The 19,492-nt window shown below is 40.9% G+C and overlaps 1 protein-coding gene across 1 annotated transcript in view; it reads left to right on the forward strand.

The window, feature by feature from the left end:
• The window catches only part of USH2A (usherin), a 596,134-nt gene that overhangs the window by 311,436 nt on the left and 265,206 nt on the right, over nucleotides 1–19,492 (forward strand). Inside the window, 3 exon segments of the mRNA XM_030557510.1 lie at nucleotides 9,495–9,654; nucleotides 10,200–10,371; nucleotides 15,455–15,602. Coding sequence (XP_030413370.1) covers nucleotides 9,495–9,654; nucleotides 10,200–10,371; nucleotides 15,455–15,602 — 480 coding nt within the window.

The raw sequence follows: 19,492 nt of genomic DNA on the forward strand, positions 1-19,492 counted from the left end.
ACTAAAGAAATTGGTTACAAATAGTATTTATCACCCAAAATATTGTTGCAGGCAGATTACAGAAAGTCTTGAAAGGCAGCTGCGCTGGTCTCCTTCTTGAGAACTCATGTACTCACAAGCTAGATGCCCTTCCAGGTTGCATTCAACCTTTCTCTCCTCAGTTCAGTTCTTCCTTCCAGGTGTATTTTCAGTGTCTCTTTGGGTGGGGAGGCAGAGGAGAACCATGATGATGTCATTCCTCTGCCTTATATAGCTGTTGTATAAGGTGGGAAACCCTTTGTTTTCTAGTGGAAAACCACTGGCATTCCAAAAGGGGATGAGGGGTATCCAGTAGCAGGTGACTCGGACCCATGTCTCTGCAGGGCTGTGGCAGCCATTGCTCGTAAGCTATCTCCAGGGTCCACAGGAAGACTAAGCTCTTTCACAGTCCAGTGTCTCTGCTCATGGCCTATTAGCCCTGTCTGACTTTTCCATTGTTGTATCTGAAGGGCTGGTTGGGGGTAACACCCAAAGTAACACATTTGAAATACTGATACATAGTTAATACTCCTAACTTCAGATACAGAAATGTTACAGGCATACCAATTGGATAATCACATTCAGTAAATCATAACCTTTCCAATGATATCTCACATGAGCCATCTTGCATAAACTACATCTCAGTTATATCATATTCGTATCATAAATTTATTTTCATAAAGAATATGGCGTGAAACATCACCACAAGGTCATTACACTGTAGGTGAAGAACATAACAAACTCCAAAGCAGAAAACGCAATAGCTTTAATTTCCTAATGTAAGAGTGAGTAACATCATAAAAATTCTTTGGTTTCTGCTGAGAGTTAAAAGAAAATCATTCCCTCCTTATTGGGTTCATTTTGTAAATTGAGATCAATGAAATTCTTCCAACAACAGCTTGAAATCAATCATAAAATAACATATAATTCATGACCCCTATTGTAAACTATAGTTTGTTTGATATTAATTGGTGAGGTTTCCATTCACTGGGATGCATGTCCTTAAAACACATCTTCAGATAATGCTTGTAGATCCATTTTTAATGCATCTCAGAGTGATCTGTTTTTCATGTCCACAACTGCCTACATTTGATCTAATGCAAATAATTCAATCAAGCAAATGGATAACAAGATGTTGTACTATAGGGCCTTGACAAACAGTGGCCTTATAATTTTAAAGGCCTCACCATTTAAATTGGTTTGTACCTGCAGTTGTTCGAATCCATTGATCCATTATCAACCATGTAGTGTAGTGATCAACGGCTCGATGTCTAGTTGGTAGCCAGCATCAAGTGGAGTGCCCCAGGGGTCGGTCCTGGGCAGGTTTTGTTCAACATCTTTATTAATGATCTGGATGGTGGGATTAATTGTACCTTCAGCAATTTCACAGATGACAAAAACTACAATATCTTTAGAATTGCTTAATTTTAAGTGTGTTGCTTTCCAAGTCAGAACTACTATAAATTCACCCCAGGCTTTTCTCCTGGTTCCTGTCCATTCCGTGCTTTTTCGTTTTGGGCTGATCCAGAGCCTGATGAAGTCAGTGAGAAACTTTCCATTGACTTCAATAGGCTTTGTATCAGGCCCTTAATTCTCTTCTTATTCTGCTTTCTTTCCATATTTTTTACCATTCTCTTCCTTACTTTTTGATGTTTTTTTTTTCTTTCCCCTCTCTATGGGCAAAATCCTGAGTTCCTTAATTAATAACTGAGCCAATGAAAAGGAATGAGTGAAAATCTAGTAGGGACCTCACAGCTGGGCTGTAGTTGCATCTGTCTTTGTCTACATTCATCTACCTCACTTCTTATTCAGTCTTTCCCCTCTTAGCTCCTTTTCTATCCTTGCTATTTCACCCTTTCCTCACCTCTTCTCTTTCTGCTTCTCTTCTTTTACTACTTCCATTTCAGGCACTCTGATACTTATGGTGATAGGGGGCCCATATAGGTTTCTTAGGGCTTGTCTTCACTAGCAAAGTTAGTGCTGCCACGGCAGCTTTAACGTGGCTGTGTAGTCGCGGCACCAGCGCTGAGAGAGAGCTCTCCCAGTGCTCTAAAAAAAGTACCTCCACCAGGGGGGCGGAGACAACACTGGTGCACTGTCTACACTGCCACTTTATAGTGCTGAAACTTGCAGTGCTCAGAGGGGAGTTTTCACACCCCTGAGCGAGAAAGTTGCAGTGCTGTAAAGTGGCAGTGTAGTCAAGGCCTTAGGTAGGTAGACAGATGTGCTTTTCTTCTCCCAATCTCTTAATTCTTTCACAAGTACCTTCTTCTTTAAATCTGAATGGGCACTTTTGGGAACCTCATATCCCAGGAATGTCTATTTAGCTTAGGAAGAAGAGATGACCAGATATATTCATGCAGTAGAACATTTCTTCACAAATGTTTATTTTTAATGATCAAACTGCCCTTTTGTATTTTAGATGCTTCTTCCATTCTACAACTCTTACTCATACAATTAGTCTCATTAATATTAATTAGTATGAATGGACTAAGGTAAATGCATATATGTTGCAGGATTTTTAAAAAAAATGGTAGACAAGTGTTCATCATTCATTTTTAACAATTTCCAGAAATAAACAGGAAAACATTTACTGCCTGTATGTACAACGGCACAAAACTCCTGATTATACTCCTGAACAGGCTCAAAATCCAAAAATCAGGGACTGGGAACACAGTGTTTTTGATGGTAGGGCACTAGCTGTGGACTTCCTCCCAGATAGGATGACCAGATGTCCCGATTTTATAGGGACAGTCCCGATATTTGGGGCTTTTTTTAATATAGGCTCCTATTACCCCAACCCTTGTCCCGATTTTACACACTTGCTATCTGGTCACCCTACTCCCAGAAGATGTAATGGTGTACCATTTTGATAAAGCATTTCCCCCAGGAACAATGTTGCTTAAAATAGTGGGGGGCGGAAGGAGGGGAGCAGGCACAAAAAATATCCCCAACATCTGCCCGAGAAAATCATACTCCTCTGCCCTGCAAGAAAGGAAACGGAGACATATGCCTCCAACCAGACCACTGAGATTTTGTGTTTTCTGTAGAGTCCATGGAGAGAGGCTCCACAGGAAAGTCTCGGACAGATTAGAGAGGCAGGGATGTGAACTAAGTAAAGTCCTTATGCTGTTTACTGCTAATTTTTTTAATTGAATTGCTGCTGCTCATCCGTTTCTCAGCCCAGGATTTGGTGTGTCACAGGTCACTTTCCTCTGAGTCACACTCCAGGCACTTCCCTGCAGTCCCCACCCTTATTTGGTATTGTTCCTGTCATGGTAGCAGCAGGAAATATGGGAAGCAGGGAAGCAGGAGCTCATGATGCTGATCCAGCTGGTGTAGTATGTGGAGTTTGCTTTCTCTGCTTACTGAGCCAATCTGAGAGCCTGCTGTGGAGTGCAATTCCCTCTCTTAGGCCTTGGCTACACTGGCACTTTACAGCGCTGCAACTTTCGTGCTCGGGGTGTGAAAAAACACTCCCCTGAGCGCTGCAAGATACAGCGCTCTAAAACCTCAGTGTGTGGCTCCCAGCACTGCAAGCTACACCCGCAGAGGATGTGGTTTACGTGCAGCTCTGGGAGAGCTCTCTCCCAGCGCTGGCGCTCCGACCACATTCAGCGGCAGCGCTTTGAAATTTCAAGTGTAGCCATACCCTTATTCACTCAGACACTGCTTAACCCTGGAAGAATCAGACCCGTTATGTTTTAAATATGTCACAATGTTGCACATATTTTTTGATGATTTTTTTCTTTAGTTGTGAATATTTTTTTTAAAACTCGCGGTTTGCCCTGTGCTTAATGGGAATCATATCTGCTTAACTGATGGTTTTCAGTTTGCAATAAAAACACAGGATTTGGTTCTTTTCTCACATTGATGTGAGTCAGGAACAATTCCAGCACAGCCAGTGAAATTACATCAGTATAAAACTATAGTTAGAGGAAAGACAGGTCCACAGCATTCTGTTTCTGAAGTATTTTTACTGTTTTTTACTTAGCTTGCATATACAAATATATACAAAATAATAATAATTTAATGTTGTTTTATGTTTATTCCATGTTATATGTTTAATTCATTCCAGGAATACTTGTATTTGTTACAGCTTGCATGCAGAAAATTCAGAAATTTTCTGGGATGTTAAAAAATATGCATTAACGTAAAACATGATTTTTTTTCATATGGATCATGCTATTGCCAAAGTCTCAATTTTGCACCCATCATTGAAGGACGTGCTGATAATAATAAACAATTATTAATGTAAAAAATATAAATACAATTTCAGCAAATTATCTTTAGAATTGTTGAATATTCTTTTAATAGCGCTTTCCTTGTCAAACAGTGAATTGTCAGTAAAGCCAGTTGTCTTACAATAGCCAGGTGTGTAAAACTGAAATACCATTATAACATTTAATTAGCAAGGAAGCTAAGTTTTCTCCAGGAGGGTTTGTAAAGCAGTTCAAGTCTTTAGAGCTAACCTTAGAGCTAACTTTAGCAATTGTTTTGCTGTTATACTAATCAGACTGGTTTAGGTTGGAAAAAGTACATTTTATAGCTACGTGTTGTTCATGAAGCTGAGGGGAAATATGCAATGTGTAGAGCCTATGCCAGTTTATACATTGATGGCCACAACAATGCTTTTCTTGAGTTCATTTCACATACAGTGAAATGTTGTGTAGGATGAATCATCATAGTTATTGATACTTAACATTGGGCCTGTTGCGCCTTCAAGACCATAACCTGGTCTCCTACCTTGAAGGAACGCTTTCTGGTATGTCTGTCATACCAGGCCTTTTGCTCTTTTTGAGCATCCTTTAGGTTCTCTTTAGCAAGGGCTAAAGAGTGTCGGAGGGTGCTTTGTAGGTTGCTTACAAAGTCCAGAATGTTAGTTCCTGGAGAAGGTGTAAACCCCTCCCATTGCTGCTTCACCAACTGTAATGGCCCCTTAACCTCGTGGCCATACACAAGTTCAAATGGTGAAAACCCTAAACTGGGATGTGGTACAGCCCTGTAGGCAAACAGCAACTGCTGCAACACTAGGTCCCAATTATTGGAGTGTTCTTTGACGAATTTACATATCATAGCCCCCAAAGTTCCATTAAACCTTTCCACCAGGCCATTGGTTTGATGGTGGTACGGGGTGGCAACCAAGTGGTTCACCCCATGAGTTTCCCATAGTTCTTTCATGGTCCCTGCCAGGAAATTAGATCCTGAATCTGTAAGGATGTTGGAGGGCCAACCTACACTGGCAAAAATGTCTGCTAAGGCCTGGCACACAGCTTTAGCCCTGGTGTTGCCTAGAGCTACTGCTTCCGGCCATCGGGTAACAAAGTCCACGAAAGTCAGTACGTACTGCTTTCCTCTGGGTGTCTTTTTTGGGAAAGGACCCAGAATATCCACAGCTACTTGCTGAAATGGGACCTCAATTATGGGGAGTGGCTGGAGAGGGGCCTTGACCTGGTCTTGGGGCTTTCCCACCCTTTGGCATACCTCACAAGACTGGACATACTTGGCAACGTCCTTGCCCACCCCTCCCAGTGGAAGGACTTCCCCAACCGGTCCTTGGTTCTGTTCACCCCAGCATGGCCACTGGGATGATCATGGGCTAAGCTCAAGAGCTTTTCCCGGTACTTAGTTGGAACCACCAACTGTTTTTGCGGATGCCAGTCTTCCTGGTGTCCACCAGAAAGAGTCTCCTTGTATAAAAGTCCTTGTTCTACAACAAACCGGGATCGATTAGAAGAGCTGAGAGGCGGTGGGGTGCTCCGTGCCACCGCCCAAGCTTTCTGAAGGCTGTCATCTGCTTCCTGCTCAGTCTGGAACTGTTCCCTTGAGGCTGGGGACACCAGTTCTTCCTTAGACTGGGGACTTGGGCTTGGTCCCTCTGGAAGCGATGTAGGTGATGGGGTTGTTTCCGTTGCTGGTGGGCCGCTTTCTGCTGGTGCACCAGGGGTTATTTCAGGCTCTGGCTGAGCCTCTTGGGTATGGTTGTCTGCTGCTTCTGCCAGTTCAGGCTCGCTGGCGCCCTCTGGCATTGGGGTTGAAGATGGATTTGCAAGCACTGTCGTCAGTGCTGGCAACGGTTCTGGTGCTGGCTGCTTTCCCAGTTCCTGGTCTGGGACTGGAAGCACTGTGGCTGTTTCCATTGTTGGCATGGGATCTGGGTCCACTACCTCTGTCTGGGTCTCTGGTAACACAGACGGGGCCTCTGTGGACGGCTCAGGAACAGGAATGGGTCTAGAAGCTTGCCTGGTTTGGCTACGTGTAACCATTCCCACTCTTTTGGCCTGCTTCACCTGGTTGGCCAAATCTTCCCCCAGTAGCATGGGGATGGAATAATTGTCATAGACTGCAAAAGTCCACATTCCTAACCAGCCTTTGTACTGGACAGTTCAGCTGTAGGCAAGTCTACAGCTTGCGACATGAAGGGGTAAATTGTCACTTGGGCCTTTGGGTTGATGAATTTGGGGTCGACGAAGGATTGGTTGATAGCTGACACTTGTGCTTCCGTGTCTCTCCACGCAGTAACCTTCTTTCTGCCCAGTCTCAAAATTTCCCTTCACTCCAAGGGTATTTGAGAGGCATCTGGGTCTGGGGATCTTTGGTGTGATGGTGGTGTAATGAACTGCACTCTGTTGGCGTTCTTTGGGCAGTTGGCCTTGATATGTCCCAGTTCATTACACTTGAAGCATCTTCCAGCTGACTGGTCACTGGGTCGAGGTGAGTTACTGGAGACTAGTGAAGTGGAAGAATAGGGTGTCTGTGGCTTTCCTTGGGTTGTAGGTGGGGTCTTTGGCTGCCTTCGGTTGTGCCCTCTGGGGTATTCGTTCCCCTTGACAGTAGCTTTCTTGCTTTCTGCCACTTCCATCCATCTGGCTCCAATCTCCCCCGCCTCGGTGAGATTTTTGGCTTTTCCATCTTGTATGTACCGTGTTATGTCCTCAGGAACACCATCCAAGAACTGCTCCATTTGTATGAAGAGGTGCAGTTTGTCCAAGGATTTAACATTGTTTCCTGATATCCAGGCCTAATAATTTTTCCCAACATAGTAGGCGTGTCTGGGAAATGACACATCTGGTTTCCACTTTTGGGTTCTGAAACACCGATGGGCATGATCCGGGGTTATCCCCATTCTTAATCTGGCCTTGTTTTGAAACAGTTTATAATCGTTCATTTTCTCCTTAGGCATTTCAGCCGCCACCTCTGCTAAAGGTCCACTGAGCTGCGGCCTCAATTCTACCATGTACTGGTCTTCAGAGATGCTGTACCTAAGACAGGCTCTTTCAAAATTTTCTAAGAAGGCCTCGGTGTCATCACCTGCCTTGTAGGTGGGAAATTTCCTGTGCTGTGGAACAATCATTGGCGCAGGGTTGTTAGGATTGGCTGTGTTTTGTTGCTTAGCCTTTTCTAATTCCATTGCCTGTCGGTGAGTCTCCCTCTGGAGTTCTATCTGTCTTCTGTAGGCTGCCTCTTCTTCTTCTTGTTTCCTTCTGTGGGCCACCTCTTCTTCTTCTTGTTTCCTTCTGTGGGCCACCTCTTCTTCTTCTTGTTTTCTTTTGTGGGCTGCCTCTTCCTTGGCTAGTTCTGCATTAATTAGTTCCATCTGTCTCCTATGTTCATTTTCTTTGTCCATGGCTTGTTGCTGTGCTCGCTCCTGTCTCAGGCTTTCCTTGGAACTCATGGTTCCTGCTTTCTTGTGCTGAGGCGCCCTCTGGTGTTTACTGCCTGAAATGCAGGTTCTCTGTTGCCTCCTGGGGTCTGCCTAGCAACAGTTCCTTTTTTTTTCCTCTAGCTAATCTTTTAAATGTAAAGTAAACCAGAAAAACCACTTTATTTGCATGTGTATTGTGCTGGATACTTGACTCTCAATAGGAGTGCTATTGTCTAACAATAGACCCTTTGTCAATCCTTAATGGTTCCTTGCTTAATATGCAAGCCAAAAACTGCAAGAGAGAGCAGAAAAAAAATTCTCTCTGGCTCTGTTTAAAACCACCCTTTCTCTCTGCATAAAAGCCCTAGCAGAGAAAAAGAAAATAATATTCCTGCTGGCTTCTGGATTCTTGTCTATCCACACCACTGCCACTCATGTAATATTTCTTCCCAGATCTGGACCTTAGCGTCCAAAATATGGGTGTTAGCATGAAAACCTCCAAGCTTAATTACCAGCTTAGATCTGATATCGCTACCACCAGCCAGGAATTATACAGTGCCTAGCTCACTGTGGTCTCCCCAAAACCTTCCCTGGGGGACCCCCAGACTCAGATGCCTTGAGTCTTACAACAAAGGGAAATAACCCCCTCCCCTTGTTTCCTTGTTACTTCCTCCCAGGCTCCCTTCCCTGGACGACCCTAGGAGATTCCCTGCTTCAAGTCCTTGAAACACAAATTCTGAGAGATCAAATCTCCCTCTCCCCTCACCCACAGGGTATGCAAAGTCAGGCTTAGTAAATCTAACACAAAGAGAGTTTCCCCCTGACTTCTTCCTCCCACCAATTCCCTGGTGAGCTGCAGACTCAATTCCCTGGAGTCCCCACTAAAGAAAAAACTCCAACAGGTCTTAAAAAGAAAGCTTTATATAAAAAGAAAGAAAAAGGACATAAAATGGTCTCTGTATTAAGGTGACAATATACAGGGTCAATTGCTTAAAAGAAAAATGAATAAACAGCCTTATCCAAAAAGAATACATTCCAGCAACTACACACATATAAATACAAAAAAACAATATAAACCTATTGTCTTACTATCCTTGTACTTACAACTTGGAAACAGAAGATTAGAAAGCCTGGAGATTCCTGTGGTCACTCTCAGAGCCGAGAAAATAGAACAGACCAAGAACAAAGGACTCACACCCAAAACTTCCCTCCACCTAGATTTGAAAATGTCTTGTTTCCTGATTGGTCCTCTGGTCAGGTGTTTTTTGTTACCCCTTTCCAGGTGAAAGAGACATTAACCCTTAGCTATCTGTTTATGACACCTATGCCAGTTTATACACTGATGGCCACAACAATGCTTTTCTTGAGTTCATTTCACATACAGTGAAATGTTGTGTAGGATGAATCATCATATTTATTGATACTTAACATTGATGTGATGGATAACAGTTTCTTGGAAAAAATAATCCGTCTGTATCAATCAACCTGTGTCTGTGTGTGACTTAAATATATATAATTAATTTGATGTGATTTAATCATCTGAGAAATATCAGATTGATTTGCTTTGTATTGGTGCTGAATATTGCAGTGTACTTAGTGGCTGCATTGTGTAATGGAGCCATCAAAAACAAACTGAGTTCTGCAATCATGTTATTAGTCAGGATTTGCAGTGGCCTGACATTCAGAACAAACAGATACCAAATCTGAGACATTTAGGAAGGGAAGATTTCCCACACCCATCTTTTTTGGATTCAATACATTATTGAGCTAAATAAAAACAAGATTAAAAAAAGTACAGTCTGAAGTAAATTCTTATTTCCCTTTTTCATAGATTTAGCAGTTTTTACGCCGCACCAGTTCTTGCTCACTGCATGCACGCTTGTTGGCTGTACAAACAGTTCCCAGGTCACCTTGTATACAGCACAGCTGCCACCAGCTCATGTAGATGCCCCAGTCCTGACTGCTTTGGATTCCAGAACGATATATGTACAGTAAGTACAGATTTTCTCTTTCCTGACAGCACAATGGTGTATCCGTTTATGCAAGAATCCCAGTGAGTTCAATCAGGGAAAGGGTTTGTGACATAAAATTAAATTTATTATGATTAAATGCACAGAAGTGATTAGTTTAGTGGTTCTGTGAACCTTTGATTATCACTTGCCAACTTAATTTCCATTTTGTCTTTACGCAATCAGGATAACCTACATATGGGCATAGCCTCAGTGCAAACTTCAGTGCAGGAAAAATGTGGTGGTGATATGACAGTTTTGCAGCGCTTACATTACGTGTGTTGTTGTAATCATTTATCTATTGAGTACAAATATTGCATTAAAGAAGTCTTTAAAAAAGTACTTTCTCTTTTAGACAGCTACATAGAAGACAGCTTTAATGTGTGGTTGATCATTTTCAGTACTTTTAATATGATTTGGTTTTATAGTTGTAAAAATATATGTTCAAACTCATTTTAAAAAACTCCACATTTCAATTATAATGTGAATCATGATTGAATATAATGGTGTGTTGCTTTTATTTCCAGATGGAAAGAACCGGTAGAAGTAAATGGAATTCTGAACTGCTATATATTGTATATGGCCAGTAGTGAGCAGAATTTTACAAATTGGAACATAATCTATAACAACACAGAGCTTTTTCTGGATTACACTATCCGGCAGCTTTTCCCGGGTACTGAATACCTCATAAAGCTAGCTGTAAGTTTTAAAGACCTGCAATGGGAGAGAAAAATGGTGAAATTCACTCTGTTTCTTGTTAACACCTCATATTCATAAATATCTCATTTGGCCATGTTATTTAACCTCTTTATTTTTTTGATCTGAAGGCAGTCAGAAAGAGTAAAAATAACAAATGCTCAACATCAGCAATGATCTTGCATCCAATACAGGGCTACAGGGAATTATTTCATTTGTTCGATGACCAGGTTTTGTCTAAAATATTATAGATATTTTATAAAAGGGAAGATCAAAAGCAACTAAGATATTTAGGAGCACAAGTCCCATTGATTTTCAAGAGCAGAATATTTAAATTGGCCACCTAAAGCTTCACATCTGTTCAGATCTTGCTCCAATATAGCCTTACCTTTCACCATAAACAAAGGAGTGTGTTTGGGTGACACATAAATAGTTTGTGCAGAAAAAAATAGAAGCTCTTTTTGTTTGAGTTTTAAGTCTTTTAAAAGACCTTGATATTTTCATTGTAGTTTTTGTTCAGTAGTTTCTTTTGTTTTTTGACGAAATAGAACACTTTGGGTTTAATAACACAACAGAAAACATCTGAATATAAACATGAGATTGTCCCTATTTGTTTTAAATACACTCTTCATTTTATAGCAATACTATATAAGGATATTTGCTTTGATAAATGCCATAGAAAAATATTCTGCCCTTGATTATGAATAAATTTACATTTATGTAGACTCTGTGTATGCATTCATTTTACTTTAAGATGCTTTGAATGTTCTAAATAGTATACCACAAAGAAAATAAACTACCTTCAGGTAACAAGGAATTGACTCAAACCCGCAAGGACATTCAGTTTAATTACGGCTAAGAAACCATTTTGGATTGAACTGCTTTGTGACTAGGCATTCTAACCCAGTAAATTGTATGGCATGTAGAAACACAATGTCCAAAATCTACAGAAAATTAGTATGTCATGGAGTTTTGTTCTTGCCTGATTGACATTAAGGGGTAGTTTAGAGTTAATTTACATACATGACACACGTTTTTTAGAAGCCCAGTTATCATCTTTATATTCTCTCTTTAAGTACTCCCCTGGAAAGTCTCTTGTACGGCCAAGTTGTCTTTCTGGCCAAGAACTATGGCTGACTTTGAAGCTCATCAGTTACATTCCTGTGCTAGCCAGGGTGTTGTGTGTATGTGAGAGAGACATGTTGGCTCAGTACAGGGGTAACTGGGTGAAATGTGATGGCATGTGATTTGCAGGCAATCACACTAGATGGCCTTAATGAATCTGTGAATGAAGTCAGAAGCTCCATTTTGTTCAAGTGATGGAATATGCTGCCTCCCTAATGGACTTGATCCCTGTGTATCTGGAAACACAGAACTGGTCTGGAATCCACACTTAAGGCTCAGACCTACATAGTGCTGTCTGTTCTTGTGAGATGCTTAGCACGCTCATCTCCCAGTGATTCTATGGGAGTTAATGGTACTTGGCACCTCAGAAGAATGCTCAATGCTTTGCAGGACTGTGGCTTTAGAACACTACATGTGTTACAAAGCCACTGTATTTCCAGTCCAAATATAGTGTGTGTTTAGAATAAGCTATCACCATGTTAACATGAATATATTAAAACAAGTAATGAAAAAGTTATTGGTTGTGCACAGTCACTGATTTTCAAAAAGGAATGACCCTACTTTTTAGTACTCTTAAGGGAACAAACTCATATTATGTAGTGATTTCATCTGCAAAACAAGAGCAACATGTTCAAAGGCGATTTAAGAATTTAGGAGATACGTCCCATTGAAAGCCAGTAAGATTTTGACTTCTAAGTCACTTTTGAAAATAGGACTTAGGCTCGCAGGTCACTGAGATACTTTTGAAAATTTTACCCCAAATCAATTTTTGACAGAACTTTTGAGTGCAAATGCCTAATAGCATGGTACTTTACAATATCTAACACGTTAATGAAAGGTTCTAGAAATACTTCAGCACATTAGAATGAATTAATGTGGAACACACCACATTTTAAATGTGAATGGCCTTGCTTTTATTGATTTATGTCATGGACCATATACCTAGCTGCCTGAGCTGCAAAAGTCATGGATCCTTGTTGTCAGAAATGCACATATAGTCACAGGAAAGGCAGGCCTGATTTGGAGGACCACAAAACAAAAATGCCCCTGTGCCACAATTGAGAATACTGGAACCAGCGAGGGAGTGAAGAACTCAGGAAGATGAGCTCTCTGACACCTTGTACTTGTGGTATGCTTGCGTCTTAAGTTCTTCATGAAGCTAGTAGGTGCTAATCCATCTCATGGATAGTATGTGGCTGTGGGTGGGGGATTGATACATAGTGATTCAATCCCTGAAATTTTTTTCTAATCAACCTCACCAAAATTTTTCTGGGTATTTAAGATAGGTTTGGTTTTGTGCTAGTGGGGAAATCTTCTGGCAGTGAGAAGTTCAGGGACTTCTTCCCTTCTTTCTGTCTCTCATTTTCTGTCTTTTTAAAAAACATTTGAGGGTGAGCTACATAGTCCCATTTCATGCTTTTCCTGGCTGATTGGCAAAACAAAGCAGGCAGCAGTTGGGGAATACAATGCACCTGGGCTGTTACTGCTTTGAGCTTCTTCCTCAAGAGATTGAATGTTAATCAGCTGACTAAGAACCTGATGTGTCACATGATCAATGGCTTCCCGCTAATGCAGGGCTTGATCTAAAAAGCCCATTGGAGTTACCGGGGATCATTTCATTGACTACAGTCAGGGCTGGCGCTTCCATTTAGGTGACCTAGGCAGTCACCTAGGGCGCCAGGATTTGGGAGGGCGGCATTTTGCTGACCTTGGTGGCAATTCGGCGGCGGGGGGTCCTTCCGCGCACTGGGTCTTCGTCGGCAATTCTGCGGCGGGTCCTTCACTCGCTCCGGGACCCGCCACCGAAGTGCCCTGAAGACCGGGAGCATGGAAGGACCCCCCCCCCACCGCAGAATTGCCGCCAATGACCGGGAGTGCGGAAGGACCCCCACCTATGGCGCCAAAAACCCTGGTGTCGCTCCTGACTACAGTGGACATTAGTAGAGACCCATAATTTCTAAGACCCAGTACATAGGAAAGGATCTGCACAGATTTCCTAAACAGGTGTATCATGGTCACCAAAACTGGGATATTTCATACTTGAATTGTGAGTGTCAGCTACAGCTGTGGAGTGGAAGAAGCTCATGGAGCTTTTGTTGGAGAGGAGTACTAGAGACTAATTTCTGCCAGACTGAGCCCACAAATCTGAATGGTAAAGGAAGACGATAAAACAATTTAAACTCAAAGCTGACCTAGCTGAAAACTGATATACCATAATCTGTTGAAGAAAGTCCTCTAAAATCAATTAAATATCTGTGTATTACACCATCTCATTGGAGTAAACACTAATTTTTGACATTTCTGAAAACCATGGTTTGTTCTTTTGCATTCTCTTTGGAGGGTAAGTTGAACATTGTGCTCAAATTCTGCAGTTGCTCTGGACTGCAGAATTCCCAGTGAAATTAATACATCCTGTGTGCATATGACACAGTCTGACTGGCCAACTCTCTGATGACCTGTTTATGCTCCTGTTGACATTGCTGATGTTGTGAGTGAATAGAACAGGAAATGATTATGAAAGCAGATTAATTCCTTCCCATTTTAAAACACAGAGGAAAGTGAGGAAATCTGTGCACAATGGTTTCAAATGGAATTACTCCATATTGAAAGGAAATCTGATTGCCATGAGTGCTCATTGGGAGCAAGATCAGGCCTTTTGTTTTTACTTGGGGGCTGATACTGCAAGCAGGACTACTCACATTCTTAGACACTTTATCTATTCCCATTTCCAATGGGGCTACTCACATAAAGTTAAGAATGTGGGAAAATCTTTGCAGATTGGGGCCTTGATTTGTTGTCTTATTACTTTTCGTTTTTCAAATTAAAAACATCGTCTGTTGAAATGCTTGTATGTTAACACGACAGACTTTAAAATGGCTTCCTTATAGGCTTGTCAAAATGTTGATTGCATAAATGCTTATTTACTAACATTTCAAAATGCTTTCAGTGTGGTTTATTAGGTAAATATCTAACTGAGTTTCTAAAAACCAAACAAAACCCCCTTTGATTTACTTAATCTACTACAGAGTCTGCCAAATCCTGTGGCTTCTACTCCTATGAGAAGCCCTGGCTCCTGCTAATAGTCCCAATGCCAGTAATAGGGCTACCATGAGTAAGGATTGCAGAATCAGGTCCACAGTTTATTGTATAAATATATAGGGAGAGAACATAAAAAAGTCTATTATATAAGTTAATATGCACAGTTTCTTGTATGTCAAGAGTGTTGTCTCATGATCAAGCAAAATGTGAAAATCATGTAATGAGCTGATCTCTGCTGGCAACTAAAATACAAACGATTCGACCTCCTTATCCATTAAGATGCACTCAGCAACTGTTATATATTGATTTATTTTAAATTAATTTTTTCACTTTTTAATTGCACTTGAAAACTACTAGTCAGTGTGCTCCCGTGAAGTACAAGAATATCCTGATGGTAATTTCTTTTTCCTGTGACTATTCATTGAAAGATATATTTTTTCTTTCTAAGTGCAGCACTAGCCAGTCAGTATTTTCCCTGTCTAAAGGTTCTGAGTGCACATTATTCAATTACAAGAAGAGTTGTGCTACTGTAAATGATATATACTGTACATATATACTGTAATTTTCTTTAACTATTGCAGTCAGAGCAGTGGAATTTTAATCATCAATGGAATTTTAATCATCAAATTTAAAATACTGTAAGTTCAGCATTAGTGTTAGGTTTCATCCTTATGGTACCTAAAGACTATCTAAAAGATACATGTAATCAAGTAGGATATTTTTTATATGAGGGAATATCTTAATTTCAGGAGGGGAGAAAAAGCCCTATACGATTGTGAAAAGTGCATGCCTTCATGTGAAATGTACAAGCTTTATTAATTTCTGAGGAGTAAAATTACAAATCTTTACAAAAATTGATTTCTCGCCTTTTATTTTCACATCACTTTGAAGTATATTTATTTGCTGTGTTTGATATTTTAAGGCTTGCACTGGAGGTGGATGTACAATAAGTGAAGCTAGTGTAGCTATAACAGATGAGAGCACACCAGAAGGTGTTCCTGCTCCAAAAGCCCAGTCATATTCATCTGACTCCTTTAACATCTCATGGACTAAGCCCGAGTATCCGAATGGTAAGTGAACTCTTTTAGCCTCAAGTTAAAAAGATGATTAGTAAAGGTAAATTAATATTCTAAATGGCAGCTTATATGTGGTGCTTAATTTTTAATGATCATTTTAGCACATAAAATACCTGAGATAGTATCACTGTCTGTAGCTAGGAGATTGTGGCTTTCAACCTAGCACATAATTTCAGTAGCTCAAAAGTGCTCCCTTTTGATAGTTCTTGTGTATTGCATCTTATTGCTTAATGTTTTCTAGAACAACTGAGCTGACAAAATGGGTATTCTTTGAGCATGATCGTATAGGGTCTGCATTGTACCTTCTAATAAAGCATTCATTTTTTTATACAAATAATATTTTTAATTATCAGATTAATTCCTTAATATACTTGTTCTTATCTTCTTGTATTTGTTCTTAAAAATCATTTCATTCTATGTGCTCACCTTGAGAGAGAGAATACACCTGCACTGGTGTGGAAGTTTGATAATACAATTATTATAATTTGGACCATTTTCTCTGTGTGTTGCATACATGTCTTGACTTTTAGGGCAATTGGATATTTTTAAAGATATGAAAATAGGACTTTCATTTCCCTGATTTCATAGCTTTATGCCTATCCCATTCAAGTAGAAACATAGAAAGATACCCAGAAATCACTGAAACTGCGTGGAAAACATTGAAAAGAATTGATATATTGTTATGCCTTTTGTAATCAAAATATAACACTGATACATATCAAGTATTATGAATTGTAAAATAACTTGAATTTCATTTTTCCTCATGCAACTTTGCCTCTGATTCCTGTTTTAGAACAACATACCCAATACCCATATAGTTTGGTTTCAAAGGTTAAGATTTTTAAAGGTATTTAGCTGTTGCAGTACTCAGAGATGCTCCTGCATGCCTTAATCCCTTTGGAAAATGAGCGCTATGCTCCTTAAATCAGTTCAACATTGCAATGCTGAAAACCACATCACCACCTTACCTTTAATAATGTGGGCCAAAGCACTTCAAGCAAAATATAAGTAATTAGGAATTTTTAAGATTTATTTTTTAATGTTTTGTATTGTCAGACTTGCTTTAGATGTGGAACAAAATGTTCATAGGCCATTCGTATGGTTTGGGTAACCATTCTTTTTGTATTGTTAATTTTTTTTATTATTTATGATCATGTGAGCCGGATCCTGCAACATTCTTTGTGGCCCAATAAGGCACTGAACCCTTATTGAATGCCATCAATGTATTTGATACAAAACTTAGAGGAAGAAATAGGAGGAAAAATGTAAACCACTTATGTGACTTTGGGCTTCAGTCCCACTGATTTTTTTGATGGGACGTTTTTGATAATTCTACCGCAGTGCCTGTCATGTAGTGCTTGCAGTCAAGGATCCAATCCTGCAATTCTTGCTCTGTTAAAACTTTGACTGAAGTCAATGGGAGTTTCAGTTCATTTGGAAGGCAGGATCTGGCCTTATGTTTTTAATTAATCAGTCTCCATCACATTTTATTTAAATTGTGTGGAAAATGATCGGATGGTTGGGAGGAGATGGCTACAATATACACAGACCTTAGGCTGTTTCTACTACAGCAATTATTATTTGTAATATGGCTCAGTTTTTACCCTAAGACCACAATATATGGTTGGGTACTAAAGCTATGGAACCAAACACAGACCTAGTAAATGCTTTGGGGAGTTCCACAGTGATTGGAGGACAGAAGTCTTCTACCCCCAGTCCCAATCAGCCCTTGGAGGCTGAAGGCTGAAGGAGCCTTTGTGACTACACTGTCCTAGTCAGAGGAGCTTTGGCCAGTGTGTATATGCAGTTGCACCCCAAAAATCCTTCCTGGAGCCTGGTCTTCCACCTCAACCTCCTGGAGCTGTGTTCCACAGCACACAAGGATCCTGCCATGTGTGCTTCTCCTTCTTTTCCTGAGCCCTGCACAATAGAACTGTATAATTTCCACTGTTTTCAGAGCCTTCTATAGCTAAGGAGTCAGCATAGGTGGTTTTTACCCTTGGCAGGGAAAGGCTCTATACAGAGGTGTAGATGCTGCAGATGTTGCTGGCAGAGGAATGCTGAGGTGGTGGAGTGGGTGAGGGGTGTAGAGAACGGCTGCTCTGTGGTCAAAGTTAGCAGCCAGACTTAGCCAGAATCCCTCCTGTCTGCTCCTGGGAAGAGAATACTAGACTGGTAGCCCTGCCGCAGTGTGAACTGCCGTTGTCATAAACAGATAAGTAAGAGTTAATAGAAGTACTTCATATCTCTTTTGCCTGTAAAGGGTTAACAAGATCAGTGAGCCTGGCTGTCACCTGACCAAAGGACCAATCAGGGGACAGGATACTTTCAAATCTTGAGGGAGGGAAGTTTTTGTGTGTGCTGTTAGTATTTGGTTTTTGTTCTCTCTGGGTTCTGAGAGTGACCAGATGTGCAACCAGGTTTCTCTCCAATCTCCCTGATACAGGTTCTTATAGATTCAAAATAGTAATTACTAGGTAATAAGGCAAGTTAGGCTTATGTTTGTTTTCTTTATTTGCAAATGTGTATTTGGCTGGGAGGAGTTCAAATGTGTATTTGGCTGGAAGGATTTTAATTTGTACTTGTATACTTAGGCTGGGAGGGTATTCCCAGTGTCTATAGCTGAAAGACCCTGTAAGATATTCCATCTTAAATTTACAAAGATAATTTTCACTGTTTTTCCTTCTTTAATTAAAAGCTTTTCTTGTTTAAGAACCTGATGGTTTTTCTATTCTGGTGAGACCCCAGGGGACTGGGTCTGGATTCACTAGGGAATTGGTGGGGAGAAAGGAGGGAACGGGGAGAGAGAGGTTAATTTCTCTCTGTGTTAGGATTACTTTCTCTCTTAGGGAGAGTATAGGAGGGGGAGAGAGAAGGAGGGGGGGAAGGTGGATTTTCCTCTCTGTTTTAAGATTCAAGGAGTTTGAATCACAGTGATCTTCCAGGGTAGCCCAGGGAGGGGAAGCCTGGGAGAGGCAACGGTGAGGGAAAGTGTTTACTTCCCTTATGTTAAGATCCAGAGGGACTGGGTCTTGGGGGTCCCCAGGCAAGGTTTTGGGGGAACCAGAGTGTACCAGGCACTGGAATTCCTGGTTGGTGGCAGCGCTACAAGTACTAAGCTGGTAATTGAGCTTAGAGAATTCATGCTGGTACCCCATCTTTTGGACGCTAAGGTTCAGAGTGGGGAATTATACCATGACAGCTGTGCTTCCCTCTTTTCTGTTCATTGGCTGGCTAGAAGAAGAAAGAGGTGCTACCCCTTTTCAGGCAGCTGGCACCCACAGGGGTGTTAGCAGGTAGCAGGGCCTGTGCTCCTTTGCCACATTGTAGTTGTCACTTGCACTGCAGTGAAGGGGTCACCTCCTTTGTCCATCCATTGAGGGACTAACTAGTCTGGACCTAATCCTGATGTGAATTTTGTTGTTCTACTATTCCTTCTTTTCTATCTTTGTCTTATTTTTGGAAGGCTAATTGAAAACACAACTGCGTTATCTCAGGAAAATTTGAATCATCCAGGAGCTCTGTGTTATACATTGTCAACAAATCTTTTGGGCTGGTTAGTGAACACTTCATTCAGTAACAATAGTTGTGCCAGCATTTTCAAATTGTGTTGTAGGTTAAAAAAGATCTCAGGTGAAAGGGGTCTTAAGTCAAATAAGCGAAATAAACAGAACAGAGGCACTTTACTTTTAGCCATTCCTGCTTCCCAGTATTAGTGTCTGCTCTGGCCTCTGCTCAGAGTTATAGGTTGAAAAGGTTGTATGTTGGGCTCAGTCATTTTTTGTTTGCAGGGACATGCATCCCATTTTCCTTTGATTCATTGATTCAGATCCCCCTGAGTTTTGAGCTACTATATTTAAAGTAGCAAAACTCAATTCAACCTA

Source organism: Gopherus evgoodei, chromosome 3, assembly GCF_007399415.2.
Source record: "Gopherus evgoodei ecotype Sinaloan lineage chromosome 3, rGopEvg1_v1.p, whole genome shotgun sequence".
In the NCBI taxonomy this organism is placed as follows: domain Eukaryota; kingdom Metazoa; phylum Chordata; order Testudines; family Testudinidae; genus Gopherus; species Gopherus evgoodei.